This window comes from Drosophila grimshawi, unplaced genomic scaffold, assembly GCF_018153295.1.
Source record: "Drosophila grimshawi isolate 15287-2541.00 unplaced genomic scaffold, ASM1815329v1 contig_184, whole genome shotgun sequence".
Taxonomy (NCBI): domain Eukaryota; kingdom Metazoa; phylum Arthropoda; class Insecta; order Diptera; family Drosophilidae; genus Drosophila; species Drosophila grimshawi.
The window spans coordinates 792,482-808,901 of record NW_025062956.1 but is presented as its reverse complement, the minus strand read 5'-3'; the positions used below and the strand labels follow the sequence as shown (position 1 = coordinate 808,901).

At 39.8% G+C, this 16,420-nt stretch overlaps 1 protein-coding gene across 5 annotated transcripts in view; it reads right to left on the bottom strand.

Annotated features, from left to right (window-relative positions):
* Positions 1 to 16,420, bottom strand: part of LOC6560627 — a 39,619-nt gene that overhangs the window by 14,068 nt on the left and 9,131 nt on the right. For all 5 annotated transcript variants that reach the window (XM_032734395.1, XM_032734398.2, XM_043214751.1 and 2 more), the window contains exons 2-8: positions 8,440 to 9,173; positions 7,939 to 8,249; positions 6,485 to 6,645; positions 6,268 to 6,412; positions 6,000 to 6,165; positions 1,458 to 2,361; positions 818 to 1,275 (exon numbers count right to left, since the gene is read on the bottom strand). In XM_032734395.1, the coding sequence (XP_032590286.1) occupies positions 818 to 1,275; positions 1,458 to 2,361; positions 6,000 to 6,165; positions 6,268 to 6,412; positions 6,485 to 6,645; positions 7,939 to 8,249; positions 8,440 to 8,634 (2,340 nt within the window). In that variant the 5' untranslated portion in view covers positions 8,635 to 9,173. The remainder of the gene's footprint in view (positions 1 to 817; positions 1,276 to 1,457; positions 2,362 to 5,999; positions 6,166 to 6,267; positions 6,413 to 6,484; positions 6,646 to 7,938; positions 8,250 to 8,439; positions 9,174 to 16,420) is intronic.

The window sequence follows — 16,420 nt, the reverse complement described above, 5'->3', positions numbered from 1 at the left end:
CGCTGTCACTCTTTTGCAATACGACTCGCACAAACAACTTTCGTAATGAATGACGACGTTTTAAAAAATTAAACGCCACGCTATTGTTTAAGCCGTAGTGCAAAATTAAGGGCTGTGACTTTAATTCCCAAGTATTCGGAAAAGCGGTGACTGCCCCGGAGATGTTTTATATTATACAGTTTCTTTAACCAAACAGTATTTAAGCTTAAATAGAATAAATTTATTACGCTGTAAAGATTTTGTTAAGCTTTTTTATGTTTATTGAAAACCTGTTAGTTGTTTCGGGGTCCAGGTTAAATGTTTATTATCGTTGAGGGTAACTTTTCCTCAACGAACCCTGCCGAACGGCATTGGAAGCTTATTAAATTGATAACGTCGTTAAGTAAAAGTTGCTAAACAACAGAGATATTTCTATTTGGGAATCGATGTGATATCTATAATATTCCAAAATAAATTTCCCCTAACTTTCAATTTTAGTCTTATCTACATTTATGATGCATGAATAAAATATGTTAGCTTCTAGTTCGCCGTTTAACTTTTCTGTATTGCTGGAATAGTTGAGTGGGTTTCACAAATTTTATGGCCAGCTTAAGTTTATTAGACAAGTTCATTGCTCACATTGTCAGCGCCAATTGGCCAATTTTGTTAGCTGTTTGTTGCTTGTGCGCCTTTCAATCGCGCGCAAATCGACAAGATGGCAACGTCATTTTATCTCGTGGCTAAACTAATTTCCTCAGCTCGAACTAATTGCTCGTTGAAATTGATGCTGCTGGGGAAGGGTGGGGGAAGGGGGGGGTGGGGCTTGTTGTCAACTTACCGCTGCGAGTAGAAAATCAAAATTGCAAACAGCGATTTGCTTGAAGCGAGTCGTGTCATCGGATCGCATGAGATGATGCCAGCTCTCCTCAACGTGCCGCATACTGTAGGACACATCGGCGGCAATTGGATTGTAGAAGGTGGACGTGTCATCGTTGTGGTGCGTCGACGATGATTTACGCCCAGCCGAAACGTTATCCTTTTCACGTTCCTTGTCCTTGTGCGGTTCGCGTTCCTTCAGACTGATTACAGACTTTGTATCACTTCTGGTCGAATCGTTCTCCAGAGTGCTCTCATCGTCGTCCTGCGGAAAGAACAAATTAGCCAGCTCCATGTGCACACAACGTTTGCGTTCCACATCCATATAGCGAGCGTTGGCCACCGTTGCACAGTAGTTGTGGCGCCACTGAATCAGCACCTTGCCGGACATAATTTTGTCGTGCAGCAGCAGTCGATTATCTGCGTAGTGATGTAATTCATTAATTTGGTGACATTATTGTGTTTCAATGTTAAATACTTCTTTAGCTGAAATTTCTCAAAACTGTTTCGCATTGGCCTATGGCCATTTATTGACTTTTTCAGTGACCACTTAAAAATGGCAGTTGTAAGCTGAAGATATAAAGTGGATTGGCAGAACTTACCCATTTGTTTGTGTATCTTCTTGAAGCTGGCGAAACTGAAGTGTCCGTTGTGCGTGTCAATTTGCGACTCCGGATCATCAGTGGGCATAAGCAGCTCTAGTAGCTCCGTCTCGGTCAGGCCATACTCAGAGCAGGAGATGTACGCAGCCAAACTGGCCACTGCCTGTCTACCATAGTGCTGTTCCAGCTCATCGAATTGCTGCTCCACGTAGGCTTCGAAGCTTACATTATCGGCGCATGGTCGCTGCAAGTGCGTTGCATTTGCCTCCAGACTCAACACAAACTGATACTCTGTGGACTTGAATCTGTCCCGCTGCATGGGCGTAAACTTGAGCTGCTCCATGGGTGTTGTGGAGCTGCAAATGATTTGCACGTTCCATGGCAGTGAGGTGGGCAGCCAGGAGAGTGCAGCGACAATATCGCAGTCCAGCGGATTTAGCAGATGCAGATCATCGATGAAGAGAAACAAAACATCATTGTTCATATCCTCGATTCGGCGCAAAAGATTCTGAAACCAATTGCTGATGTAAAGCGGATCGAACGATGCATCCTTAGGCAAATAGCCCTCGGGTATATTGAATATTATCGAAATCTGTTGGCAAATCACACGCAACAGTTCCAAATTGTACGCGGAACGCGGCGAGGCCTTCGCAAAGCGTATCACACGATGCACACGCGTCGAGGTGAACCAACTTGCCACCTGGCCATACAGAGTGCTAATCAGCGCACTCTTGCCACTCCCATGTGCACCACGGATAAAGTACGGTGCATGCCGGCTACCATTCTTAAAATTGGTCATTAGATTCTGACGCAACTGCTGTGGCACCTGCGACTTCAAAAGCACCACACGCTCCGAATGCTCGCGCATTATCCGCAAATGTGTGGCATGTTCGTGAAAGATTTCCTGCACGAATACGAAAGTTCAATTTCACATTAAATTTATGTAAATATTATCTTATTGAATTTAAAATATTTCATTTAGAAACAGTGCTGAGTGGTATTTGCCTAAAAATAAATCTCTGCCAAAACCTTTACATATTGAAATACAAATTAATTTAATAGCGAATAAATATCAAAGTGAATCGATTTTCTGTGTGGTAAGCTAGAGTAGACAACAGCAATCAGCGGCCAAATCAAACATTTGACATGCAGCCAGTGACATCAAAAGTCAGCGAAGTTTCAGGGAATCAAACCTTGACCCTCTGGACGACGGCTAGTTCGAGATATGGTTTGACATTCAGATCAAGCACTTGCCACACACACACAAGACAAAAGCAGAAGGCAGCTCTCATTTCATGACTGGGGCATATATTATGCCAAAATATCTACCGCTTCTGTGTGTCTGCATCAGCCGCAGCCTCCATTCTCCTGCCATGCCTCAAACTATATTTGAGCGACTTTCTGAGTGTGCTTGCTCGTAACTTTGCTTACTTGCTATGCCAACAGAATTCCACCTGCTGAGCAAAGCTTGTCGCTTTCATTGACATCCTCATCCTGGTAGTTTCTATTTGGTCTTTGTTGTTGTTTTTCACTGTTTTCCACTACGATGTAGTGGCCACAAGCCCACTTTTATACTCTCACACACACTCGCACACATACACACACACACACACACACACACGAACATATATGCACTTAAGAGCCCGTCATCTTTATCTTTATCCCTGCCTGAGCTGTCCAGCTTGAACTCATGTCTACACTGTACAACTACAACTTGAGTTTTTGCCAACACCAAGTCACCAGGTCCTTGGAAAGCAAAGTGTGGAATTGAATTACTTTTAGTAGCATTACTCTTAGTCTCTTTTTTTGTTAATTCTTACTTATTCAAAATCATCTATTTTCTAGTCTATTTTTAATAATATAATAGGTAACATTTAGTATTCATCTGATGCTGCTTATGGGCTTGAATATCTATTATGGACTTGAATATTAAGCTTCCGGCACAGTGTATCTTATAGCAAATTTACTTCACATGAATTTTCTTTCTGATTCTTTTTTTGTTTCGAAATAGAGGTAACGAACTACGAACTTTGGCCAAATTTAACTCAAGTTTGTCTTTGTGGTTTCACTTAAAGGTGCTTATGTAATGACTAGTCTAGAACATCACAATCCCAATCTTTATCCTGTCAAATACTAGGTAAAGTTCAACCAATTAACCTCAAACTCGGTCTCTTTAATTAGTAAATTAAAGGCGAGTCGCATTTATTTCAAATTCCAATTATTTGATCCAATAAATTGATTCTAGCGTTTCACATTATTTTTCTTCGATTTGAATAATTTGCTCAAATAGAGAACTCTGATTAGACTCCAACAAAAGGTTGTTTTATGTTCAATTTATCGTTTTTATAGCATGCTTAAACCCAATACCCTGAATTGAGTTAAACTAGAGTGTATCATTTAATTAAAATATCTTAAAAAGCGTATGCTTAACTTTTCTCAGTGCCCACACTCCATCTGTTTCTATAAGCTTTTGCTTTTGCCTTGTAAATCTGATTGGTACAGTGCTCATTGGCAAGTGCACTTGTTGTGGCTAAGCCGCAGAGTCAAGAAACGAGCTGTGGTCAAGTTGGGATGTGAATCTGAATTTCTGCTCCGACTTTGAGTGGTGCTTGGTGGTGCACAGACAGCCACAGATGTGGCTTGAAGGAGAGTCGGTTAATTAGCTTGACATTTGCTTGCTTTCAATTGCATTATGTGTATGCTGTATGTGGCACCAACAACTGAAGGTGAGTGTTTGGCTCTGAGTGTCACCATGTGAATGTTTCTTCTGCCTAGACTTAGGGTGTGGGCGGTTCTAGCTTGCTTGACGGCTTCCAATGTCACAGCATTTTGTCAAAGTGCTCAGCAGCGTAGGAGGGTAGAAGGACGAGCGGGGTTTATGGTGTGCTGGGTTTTTCGACTTTAAAGGCAGACTGGCAAGGCTTTCAGTTTAACGATGGGGTGGCGTGTCGTGAGTGGTGCTCGCCTGAATGCAGTTTATGTTGCAACAGGCGTCGTTAAGTGCAAACAGGCGTAGTGTGGGTGAGGGGGCGTGGCTGCCTGCATTGCAAGCAAGTGTAAGTGTGTTAATATGTCAGCAGCAGCCTGAAAAAGTACAAAATGAGGTGGTGGGTGTGGTGTTGCAAAGACAGGCTGCGGCTGCCATCGTCCGCTAATGGGGCAGCAAAAGCTCGCATTACGCGTCGTCCTTCGGTTTTGCCCTAAGTTTAAATGTTAAATACTTTTAACAAAAGCCAACGAGTGGCGAATGCGAAGGCGAGTCTATGTGGCCGGCAATGTGGTCCGAAAGACCTCAAGCTACCAACAAAACATCATTATCATCATTATCATCATCCTCATCATTATTATTATTATTATCATCATCATCATCATTACCATCACCATTATTCCCGTGGCAAGTGAGTAAGAGCAGAGTCTTTTCAAGTTTTAGCCAAGTGCTGCTTATGGCTGGCGGCTAAAATCCGCCTTGTTTACGCCAGAAAATGAAGATGTCTTGATATTGGTTTTATTTTGGAATTTCCTTCTGTATTCCTTCTTTCGGCATTTGGCAATTCAATTTCACAGGTGTTTCAGCAAATATTGTACAGCGAAATTGATAAGCCAACTGAAGAGAGACAATTCCACTTAAGCTAAACTAATGGAAAGTCAATAAAACATATATCAGAAAAAGGTGACCTGTAAAGCTTTAAGTGTGTAAAAATAAATTAATGTTCAACTGAAGTTTTGGTTCGTTAAAAAACAAATGTGAAAAATTACATTAGGGATAAGGGAAACACCAGAAAAACTATTCACATATTTACATTTAGCTCATATGTGTATTTTGTTTTACAGGTTTTATTTCCAGTAGTGATTATAATTGTCTTCATAAAATTAAAAAACATTTTAATCCACGCTCCTGAAAATATATTATACAGTCCCTCTATACTATACTCTATAACTCATATAAGATTCTACGAATATAAACTTAATGCATAATTTACTTGCTGTACATAAACTCGACACACATTTAATTAACCTACCCAAAGCGTTCCAGGGCACGTAAACAAAAACACAAACAATGAGAAACAGACTGCAAGTATACAGAAAATTTAACAACTGCCCTCTTAAAAATGTTGTGAACCTGCCATCGGTAAAATTTAGGTATGTTGTCTAAATTTGAGATTCCACTTTTAAGTAATATAAATGCCAGAATTTCTTTCTTTTTTTTTGTAGGGCATCTTTGGCTTGTTTGGGCCTTTAATGCTTAGAATTAATTTATGACTGTTTTTTTATTTTTATGGAATGCTTTGCTTTAAGCGAGACACAATTAAGAATGCAGCTGCCAGCTGCGGGGCCCCAGCAACCGTTGCTGATTAAATAAGCGACCCGGAATGAAAAACAAATGCGGCTGTCAGAGTATAAATAAATGTAATTTAATGTGGAGAGCAAGCGCAGACAAAAAACACTTTGTAGCTGTCTGCATTGTTAATTGCGGCACTCAACCACCCAACCCACCCAACCCACCCAGCCATCCATCTCCACACGCTCACAGCAGTATCTCACCTGCACAGTCTTTTTCCTCCCCTTGATTACATCGGGATCATTTGTAATATGCGCCTCGATTAGCAGACGCAGCTTGTCGGTGACTTTGTTCTTGAATTTACTTAAATACGCCTCGTGGTCCTCGTTGTCCGGATCAATGGACTCGCTGCTGGCGCTCCCAGGCACACTGCAACCATAACAATAATAATTACAACAACAACAGCAATAACGATAAAACAATTATGTGTCGCCCAATTAAATAGATGAGTCCCTTGTGCCGGCTACTTACACGAGTGTCGTGTGATTATCTGTTGATAGGTTCATGGTCAGCTCATCTTTGATTTTGCGCAACCGCTCGCTGGCCTCCACGTCGCGTCCGCTGCTTTGGGCAGCGCGCTCCCGGAACACGGCCAGTATCTTCTCACTGGAGTGTGCTGTAGTTTTTGTTAGTTTAATAGGTGGAGCTTCATAAATGCCTCGTCTTGTAATTTGGGTGCTTTACTCACCCATTGCACGCTGCACTTCCAGCTCGATTTGTGTACGTCGCAGCAGCTGTACGCGTCGCATTAGTTCCGCATCCGTTGTTGCAACCAGATATTGCAACGATTTCTCCAGCGTCTGACTCAACAGACGTGATTCTGTCAGCCACTCTTCAGAGGGCAGCGAGCTATGAATAAGTTAGGAGATATAGACAGATACAAGCCATAAAAACCGAAAAAGCATTTTATAATGCTAGGAGAATTGCAGTCATTAAAAACTGGGTATTAATGCATTTGAAAAGCCATATCCGAAATCAGAGAAGCTAACTAAATTGATCAAACTTTCTTAATTTCAACTATGCACTTCTCTCAAGCCCTGAACAAAATAGATTAAGATCAGATCTAATAATCAGCTAAAGCTGAAAAATAAATGTCTAAAGAAAGAGAATTTATTTTTGAGTGCTCTACATTTACATTGTGTTTTTATTTTTGTGTTGCCTTGTACAATCGTCCTTTAAAACTTTTATTACATTTTTTAAATTTGATTTTCTTCTGCCTTAGAGAGTTTTTGAAATTGTTTGCTCTCATTTATTAAATCGTGAAACGTACAAAATGAAATGCAATTATTTCAGTATCATATATCAGTATATATACTTCAAAAGACTAACTTTACGTGCAACATATCAAGTTGCATAACACGCGTCGGAGTGAAGAGCAATAAGTGCACAAGAACAGAAATATTCCCAAGCACAATCAATGTCAACAGCTTGAGATAAACGCAAATTAAAAGCCTTGAGCACAAAAAGGAATAAGTATGAACAAAAACTTCATGGATCAAAATAAATCGCAGAGGAGCGAAAGATTGAGCATTTCGATGCAAAGCAATCGCAGTTAAGAAACATTAATTTATTTAGAGAAAATAATCAAATGCATTTAATTAAAGACTAAATGAACTTACTTATGCGAGTAGGAAATACGTTAATTAATATAACATGAATAAATAATAGTCAAAATTGCTTTAACTCTCTTTTGGGGCTAACGAATATAAACTGACCCAAACATTTATTTGTAGATTCTCAGGTATTTAACAAAACCTTCATTAATTGCTTAATGTGATATGCTTTATTAATTCGCTTCCATTTTCCATTAGATTATTTTAATTCTCGTGATTTATTCCATTCGAATTGTGATTCATTTCATGTGCATTTTCTGAATTAATTTCATTTGGCAATGCTTTCATTGCTTTCATGTTGCAATTACCCGCTAGCCATAAGCAGCATAATTAGCAGCCGTCAAGTGCTGGGATTGGCCTTTCCATATCAGAACACAAATGGTTCTAACTCTCTGCGGGCACCCTTCAGCAGATGCCATCGTTGGCTTATGAGTTGTGCAAATATTTGCCAGGTCTGTGCAGTTGCAATTGAGTTTGCAAACAACAACGCGAGTATGCACAAGGATAATGATTCGACTGCCAAACTCACCGATAGTCCGGTTTGAGCACACGCTGTGTTTCATGCTCGGCCTTGTCATACCAACGCTCAACCAGCTCCACCTCATTGGTCGTCAAAGTTGGCCGCTCGGCCAGCAGGGCTGCGTAGATGTCCTCATCAATGTGTGTGGGTAGCGGGGGACGCCCAATTCCATCGCCAATTAATGCCAAAAAGAAGACGCTCTTTGAGTGCGCATGGCAGGTGTCAATCTCGTGTAGAAAGTCCTGTAGCATATAAGGATCACGCTCCAGCAGCGTCACATCCAAAACGCCCGTACCAAAGTGCATATCAACAATTTCCAGCTATCAAAGTGCAAGCAAAAAATTAGAATCATATTTAGTTTACAGGTACAATTGAAAAATTTAAGTATACTTAAAGTGCACTTAAAACATGAAAATATAAAATGAATTTTAATAACATCTTCACCGATAATTAATAATTAGGTAATCAATTTACCCTAGCTATATTGTTTCAGTGGAGCAGCTAACTTACCTCAATTTGTCGATCATCGTAGAGCATTTGTAGCTCTGGTCCGACCAGCTCGAGGAGCATGCGGCGCTCCTGATTGAACTCCTGCTTCAGGCTAGCCACATAGATTTTGATAAGTAGCGGCTTTGGGAGGCGCGTGTGGGCGCTGGTCACGCCCCGCAGAGCATTAAGGATGCTCTCATCGATTGGAGCGGCCATTTTTACAAAATGCTACAGGCAACTTACTGGTTGGCTGACGAGCCAAAAGGCGATGAGCGTTTGAATGTTGTTGAAAAATCTTTTGGCTTAATTTATTGTTTTCGCTGTGATATTTATTAGACTTGGCCAAAATCAAACGGGAGCGTCACTCTCGCAGTAGCAGCGGCAGCAGCAAAGCCTTGGCACATGTTCAACATCAAGTCACGAATATCTTTCATTGGAGCACAATCTATCTTTGACTGCACATTTCTATCCAGCATATAGCTACATATATGTATCAGTATCTGTATCTGTTTCTGTGCAAATGCATGCGTGTATTTTTGTGTGTCTGTGTGTATTGTGGTTGTGCAGATGTGCTTGCCTCAATCCATTCGCAACTGGCAAGCATGGCAGGAAGGGACCCAGGAACAGGGTGTTAGCATCGCTTGCCACCAGCTCGACGCCGCTGCCAGTTGCGTCCTGTGCATCGCGATGTTGTGCTAAAGTTTGCTCTTTACGGATAATATTATATTTTATTTTTGTTTGCTCCACTGTCGTTGCTGCAAATACAAATTGAAAAGAGCAAATGTATTTATGGTACTATGTGTAAAGCGACAAGCCAAGATTTATGTAAAAAACTTTTAGCGCTAACAAACACACACAAGCCCACACATATGTCTATGGTAAACGAGATGCTGAAAAGTTTTTTCCTTGGTGGAAATACTGTTTTATGATCATCACTGTCATGAGGACGGCAAAGTGTTAACAGTTGATTGCATTTGTGGATTGAAAAATTGCTACGACTCCAACAACAGCAGCAACATATAAAAGAAAGTTTATAAAAAAAAGCAGTTAAAAGTTATACTGGATCGCACAAATTATTTGGCAATAATTTGTAGCACAGTGTTCATCAGATTAATGTCAATAGTTCGCACAGAAGTAGGTCACATGAAAAATAATTGAATTAAAAAAACTTTTACAGAGCAAACCAGCAACAATTTATTGAATCAGATGTGGATCGAGTTTGTTCAAAACTTTTACGCAAGTATTGATTAAGTTAAGCAAATATTTAATTTTGTTTTTTAATATGTGAAATTTGAACATACTTATTTGATCGAAATTTTGATTAAGAAAATATGAACATCAAACTAAACAACATTCCATATTTAGTAAATTTCTATTTTTTAATATTGCTTGACAGCCCTGTACAGCAAAAAATGTTGTTTGATTTACGCGCCACTTAATAAACGTCAATACACTGCAAATAAATGTTCTGATTTTCAAAGGCGCCAAATATACGTAATCGTTGTAGTTCTATGGGTTTTTTTGCAGTTCCACGCGCTTGACTTTAATGTGCGCCCTAATAGAGTGAGATATACAAAACGGGACAGGCGTTGGCAACGGCTACATTTAAGGCTTTACACACACAACAGAGAAAAACACAGAGAGTTGGTCTAATGAAGACTCGCAGTTATTCGCTTAACAAAATCGATTGCAATTAATTCCGCTTCAATGAGTTGGCTAAATTGCTCGTTTGAGTATTGGCAGGAGATGGACTTGGGTCAGCAGCTTCAGCTTCAGCTGGCTGGCCTAAAGGCAGCTTGTCCATATTTTTGTGTGCATGTGTGCGCGTGTATATCTTAATCAAAGGTGCGAGTCAAGCGCGTAGTTTGGCTCTGCGTTCAGCAAGTGCAATTACCAAAGCGGCCTTGCAATGACAACACACTTCACTAAGCAACCCCTCACCACCCACCACCAACACCCATACGCAACACCCATCCCTTCCTCTTGATTATTACCCTCACCTTAAGCCAATAAATATTTAATGGTCAAATAAATAGCGCCTAATGAGCGACTGCCAGTGATTCGAAAATTATAGATACGAATTCAAGTAAGGAGTTTCATATTCACTCCCAAAAGTTTGCGGGCAAATTGTGTTGGCTGTTGAGCTATTGCAGTGACATTTAACAACAGAAAATTACCTGGCCATAATGGAGGCGATTGGTTTGCCGATTAAGCCCATTATTGGGCAATTTCCCCCATTTTGGTGACAGGGAGTTCGGTGCTGTACGAAACAGACGGTGGCAAGGACATTCAATGAACGGCACTGGCTTCTGAATGGGCAGCTGCTAAATAATGGCACAAGGCTTAAACATATGGCCTAGAAGCACATGAACATTGCTATCTATGTAAGTTGCTTCTATGCTTCGTGTGGCATTGGGCGATGAGAGCTGGCTGGTGTCAAATGACTTCCATTAGGGCAAAGCAATGACCACTAGGCACTGCCTCAACGAGCACTGACCTTGATTCAATGCCTCAGCTATTTCTCTCCCTCTCTAAATGTTTATATTGGCCAGCATTCGCTACAGTGAGTAAAAATCGTTTCGCATTGGCAACTGGCTGTTGAATTTAATTTATAAGTATTGATATTTAGCAAATGCCAACAGAGCAACTTGCAACACGTTGCTACTTGCAACAATTCACGAGTTATGGTCTTTGATGCGACCCAATTGCTCGGCAATAACCGTTTAGCAGTTTGCATAGCCTTGACCACAATATGTGCAACAATTTGTGACTGATTCTTGGCCAGTGCTTTTGAAAGGAAGTCAGTTAAGAATTTAGACTTTACTTTTGTGTATAAGCAAGACAGAGAGAGAAAGAGCGAGACTGAGTGACAGATAGATAGAGAGATACGGAGTCAGAGAGAGATATATATATATATAGAGAGAGAGAGAGAGGAATACATATGCTTACATATACATATATAGAGTGAGAGAAAGAGAGATTCAATGAAATAGTAAGGCGAAGAGCTTAAGACAGAGAGCGCGATAGTGATAAGAGACAAACGTCGTCCTCTATAGGTAGTTAGAGATAGAGAGAGTAAAGCTTACCAGTGAGGCACAAAGTTACACGCTACACAGAGACATCTATCTTTAAGAACCAACATAAAATACTCACTACTGAAACTGCATCTGCACTGGACGTGGCTCTGTCCAAATCCTTACAAATTCGAAAATAACATAAAGTTAACTTGCTTATGCCATAAAAATTAAGGTCTCTAGATCTAAAATAAAATTCGTTTGTACTTATACACATATAATTCTCAATTAAATAAAATTTTAGGGCCAGATAACAAAAAATATTAAATCAAAACGCAGCACATAAAACTAACTTAAACACTTCAAATCGAGGTCGTTAATGCTCGCTTAAAAGGCTTTAAAATGTTTCATAAAGCGTTTTTCCTTCTCTTCAAGTATGTATGTGAATGTTTGTGTGGGTGTTGGTGTGTGTCTGTGCAGCTTTAAGCGTTGCTCTGATTGTTGAAAGTCATAACTTTTGGCCCCCGGGCCGAGTTGCATAATCGAAATGGAAGCATGTAGGCCACAGAGGAGCCACTGGAATCTGGTTACGCCAAATGGTTTTGCTCCTTCTTTGTGTAACTAAGTGAGTGGGGGGGGAATCAAAAGGAAGACCAAAACCGAAAATAAAATATTGGCTGTGACGCGCCACGCATAAATAAATTAATGGTAATAAGTTAAAGACCGCAACAGGCTGGCAGAACCAGCAAAACCAAAGAAAAGGAACAGGCTCAAAGATGTTACACAGGCACGAAGCAGGTGGTGTGTGTGGCAAGCACAAAGAAGGCGAACCCAAATCGCAAACGACAACAAAGTTGAGCAGGTTAGGACGAGAAAGCAAACATAATGGTCGAAAAAACGCAAATTCAGCAAATAAACAATGTGGAAGCGTTTTAGACGCTGGCAACAACAACAACAGCAGCAAACTGAAACGTGCAACGTATGTGCCGCACTCTCATTTCGATTGCGTGGCATTAATATTAAATGCGTCGCGGCATATGTCCGTGCGTGTGTGTCAAACACACACACACATTCAGCTGTCGTTTAGGTGCTCATTTTTCTTATAAATAATTAAGCCGAATTCCAACAGCCAAAATTAGAACAGTTCCTATTCATTTGGACTCGGCTCTCGACTGTCTAAAACTGCTGCTTCCCTACTTTGCAATGAGCGAGTTTTTAAGGATTTAATGCCTCCATTTATATGCCAAGCATGGAAGGAAACTTAAAAGCGGCTTTTACTGCCTCAATATTATTCGACCGACTCCATGAATGTTTTTCCGTTATTGTTTTTTTTTATAACCTGTTCCCATAAAAATATTTGGGTAAAGTATCAAAAAGTTGTGTAAATGTATGTAAAAGCCATAAAGTACGTATTTTTATTGAAATTCATATAAAATTCTTCTCACTTGTTTTCTCAAACAAATAGTCAAAACAAAATAAAATGAAAATGTATACTTTTCACTTTCTTGCTAATTGATAAATACGAATAGCAGAAATTAATATTAAATGCATATATGTATAGAGAACATTTATATTACAATATATTACATAGATTTTCGAGCTGTTTTATAATTGATTCAGAAGCTAGCCGTTAAGTAAATGATATTATTCGATATAATTCGGGAAAGGTCTCCTTTTTTAGGATATCTGCCAGTCAAGCATTCTTGCTTAGCGCATTCTAACTTTATTTATTTTTTATTATCATTTTTTTTTTTTGTCTGGTGGTGTACGAAAATAGAAACAAGCGCCTCGAATATTTCTGGCACAGCTGAGACGACAACGAAAGTGAGAGAAAAACTGGAGTAGAGCACAGAGTCGATGTCTTTACTGTTGTTCTTGTTGTTTAGAGCCGGAGTGCACGATGGTAGGGCTATTGTTCCAGTTTTGGCATTCATTGAAATAAAACTTTATGCCACCCATCAGGACAGATGTGGCTGCGACCAGGGAGCTTCGAATGGTTGCCACATGGAATGGGGTGAAGTGGTCTGGGCCAACCACCCAACGTCTACCCAGTTGATAAATACAAAATGAGCTGTGGCCTGAGCTGCTGAAAGTTTTTTGTTACTTCTTCTTTTTTTGTTGCTGTCGACCCAAATTGATTTTTTTTTACTTGGTTGTATTTTATGTGTTCGCCCCTGTTTTGGCCCTCAGATGATGCGTGAAAATTGAGCAATTTGACGTTTTAACTGTTGCTCGTTGGCCATTACCGTTGCTGGCTGTAATCAGCCACGTGCCAACTACGTTGCAGTGAGGCAAGTGCAACAATTTCGACTCTGATTTATGGCGAGCGATTGAAAGGACCCAGTGGGTAAAGTTGCGTATGCGTGATTTGTGGTTAAAAACCGAGCTGATTGACTCAAATGGAATGCACAATTGTAATGTCAGACGTCGCCATTGATTGTGTATGTAATATGTGCCCAGTCAACAACTGTGCCCAGCTGGAGTCCCACAATCCTGCCCGTTATGAAGTTAATTTCAGTTGCCCTCAGCAAGGTGATGACCCTTTTGCTTATATTGTGGGCCTAGCAGCTGCGACTGCTACTTATTACATATATATTTGTGTGTTTGTATGTATAAAATGGCCTTTCTTGACCCTTGACGGTCTGTCACACAACAAACCCAACGCACACTCTCACATACACACAGTTACAGTCAGTCCTTTTATATTCGCTTTATTCGCTGCCTGGCATCCGTTTGATTGTGAGCTGACTTTTTAATTTGAGGCTTCAGATACTAGACATGCCTTTGACAATTTTACGTTTCTTACCTGAGACTGAAACGGCTGAAGGACATTGCTTTTAGCTATACCCACATTTAGTTATGCACAGCAGGCAACAACAACAAAAGCAACCATGATGAGCACATCAAAAAATGCAAATAATATGGAATGCTTGAAGCTATGGTAGAGGGAATGAATGGAGAGAGATATCAACTGAGTGATACCCCTTAAGGCGTCCTAAAGTAACACGAAACGCAATCATTTCAGCTTTGTTTATTAAAATACACAGTGTTGCAGTCAAAACTAAATTATATTTCTTTCTCAAACACATCCGCTTACTTTACTTTATTCACAACGATTGATTGACTTTTGTTGGTGATCACACAATTGATATCGATATCGATCGATATATGCACAGATGTTATCGTCACTAATAGTCTGTTAGCTACATCACTAAGCAGACAATACATTAGGAATGTATTTGAGAAATATGTACATTGTCAATGCATTGTGTGCTTAGTGCCTACATTTTAATGGCCTGCTACAACAGATAAAACAAGAATGCACTCAATCCACATTAAAAACAAGAATCATGAATAATCAAAGATTTAACAGGGACCTAAAAACGTACAAATTATTGTATGTACATATTCAATGTTATATAGAAAGTAAACTTTTTTCAAATTTGGTTTTCCATGACACGTGTTGTTTTCTTTATATACTCCGATATTTTAAGAACAATCGCCATATTTATATTACCAACATGTTTATATTAGCTTGAACACTACTTTTTTTTAATAATTTACTGAAATACTTTATGGGTTTTCAATCAGTTCTTTTACAATTTTTCTGAAATTGTGGAATATGTTTTAGATATTTACATCTGTATCAAATTAATTTTTGATAGATTTTCAAATGATCAATGTAGATAATGTATCAAATAAATAAACAATTTACCTTGTCAAGAGAGCTACGCTCTTAAGAATAACATTGTAACTAAGCTACAATGTATCAGCTCGTATAAGAAACTATACAGTCTCTGCCATAAATCGAGGTGTGGTCATAATGATGATACACTACAAAACTATACAGGGTAGCAGCTGCCTGAAATTTGTTGTATGCCACCAGCATGTGCAGCAGTTTATTAAACCATTTCTGTTACCGCATTTGCTGTGTGTGCAGGGTATAAAAGTAAAACATTTTCAAGTGTCTTTCATTTTTTTGCTCGTCGTCGCTATCTATTCTTTGTTTTTAGGATGCCAAGCGGCTGTCGAGCTGCTGCCGCGGATGCTGCTGCTTACAAAAGTAAATAAACTTGCACAAGCAGCTCACGCAATTCGTGCTCGACTACATTCAGGCCAGGACTCGTAACTTGGACTAAATTCTACACAAAACAAGGAAGATGGAGGTGGAGGGCGGGAGCAGGCCTACAATAAAAATGCCGCATAAATCAAAAAGTGCTGGCGGCCGCCCTTCCAGCGTTTTGCTTGCCATCATAGCCTTTCACACACATACACACGTGTAAATACACACAAGTAGGTATATGTGTTAACAGGCGTAAGCATTTCCGGTCGTTTGCAAATTCGATTTCATGGCATTGTCACGTAAAATATTCGCCAAAAAATCATGTCAATGAATTTTTTCGCACACACACATTGCCGCCATTTGCAAATTCGAAATTTTCAAATATTTAACTCCCAAGTTGCTGGCTGGTTGTAGATTCAACAACCACTCAATGCTTGCCTCCCTGCTTCAAGCGTCTCCAGCACCAGCGGCAGAGTCAACAATTTTGATTCTATTTGCGCTTTATTAGGGCGCCGCCATTCAGTGATTGGAACTCAATGGGGTATTGTGAAAGGGATTGTCAGCATTTTGGTATTTAATTATTTAAGGATTTGCCACTTTTGTGGATGAGGGCAAGACGGAGCAGCAGCCACCTATATTAGATATAAGTATTTGATGCTTGAAATTATGTGGAAGATTGTGGATGTGCCAATGTAAACAGTTTACATAGAATGTCTAAATCGTTAATTTGACTCATACCATGAACAAATCAGAGTGCTGTCAATCACAGCTTGGTGCTTGGGGTCATGTCAACCCGAATCTAATGCGTAATTGCAAATTGTATGATAAGCGGCTTTCAAATTAATGATGCATGATACGTACACACACAGCACCCACACAAAATACGCACATTTCCACTCTCTACCCCTGGTCCAGTGCTTTATCG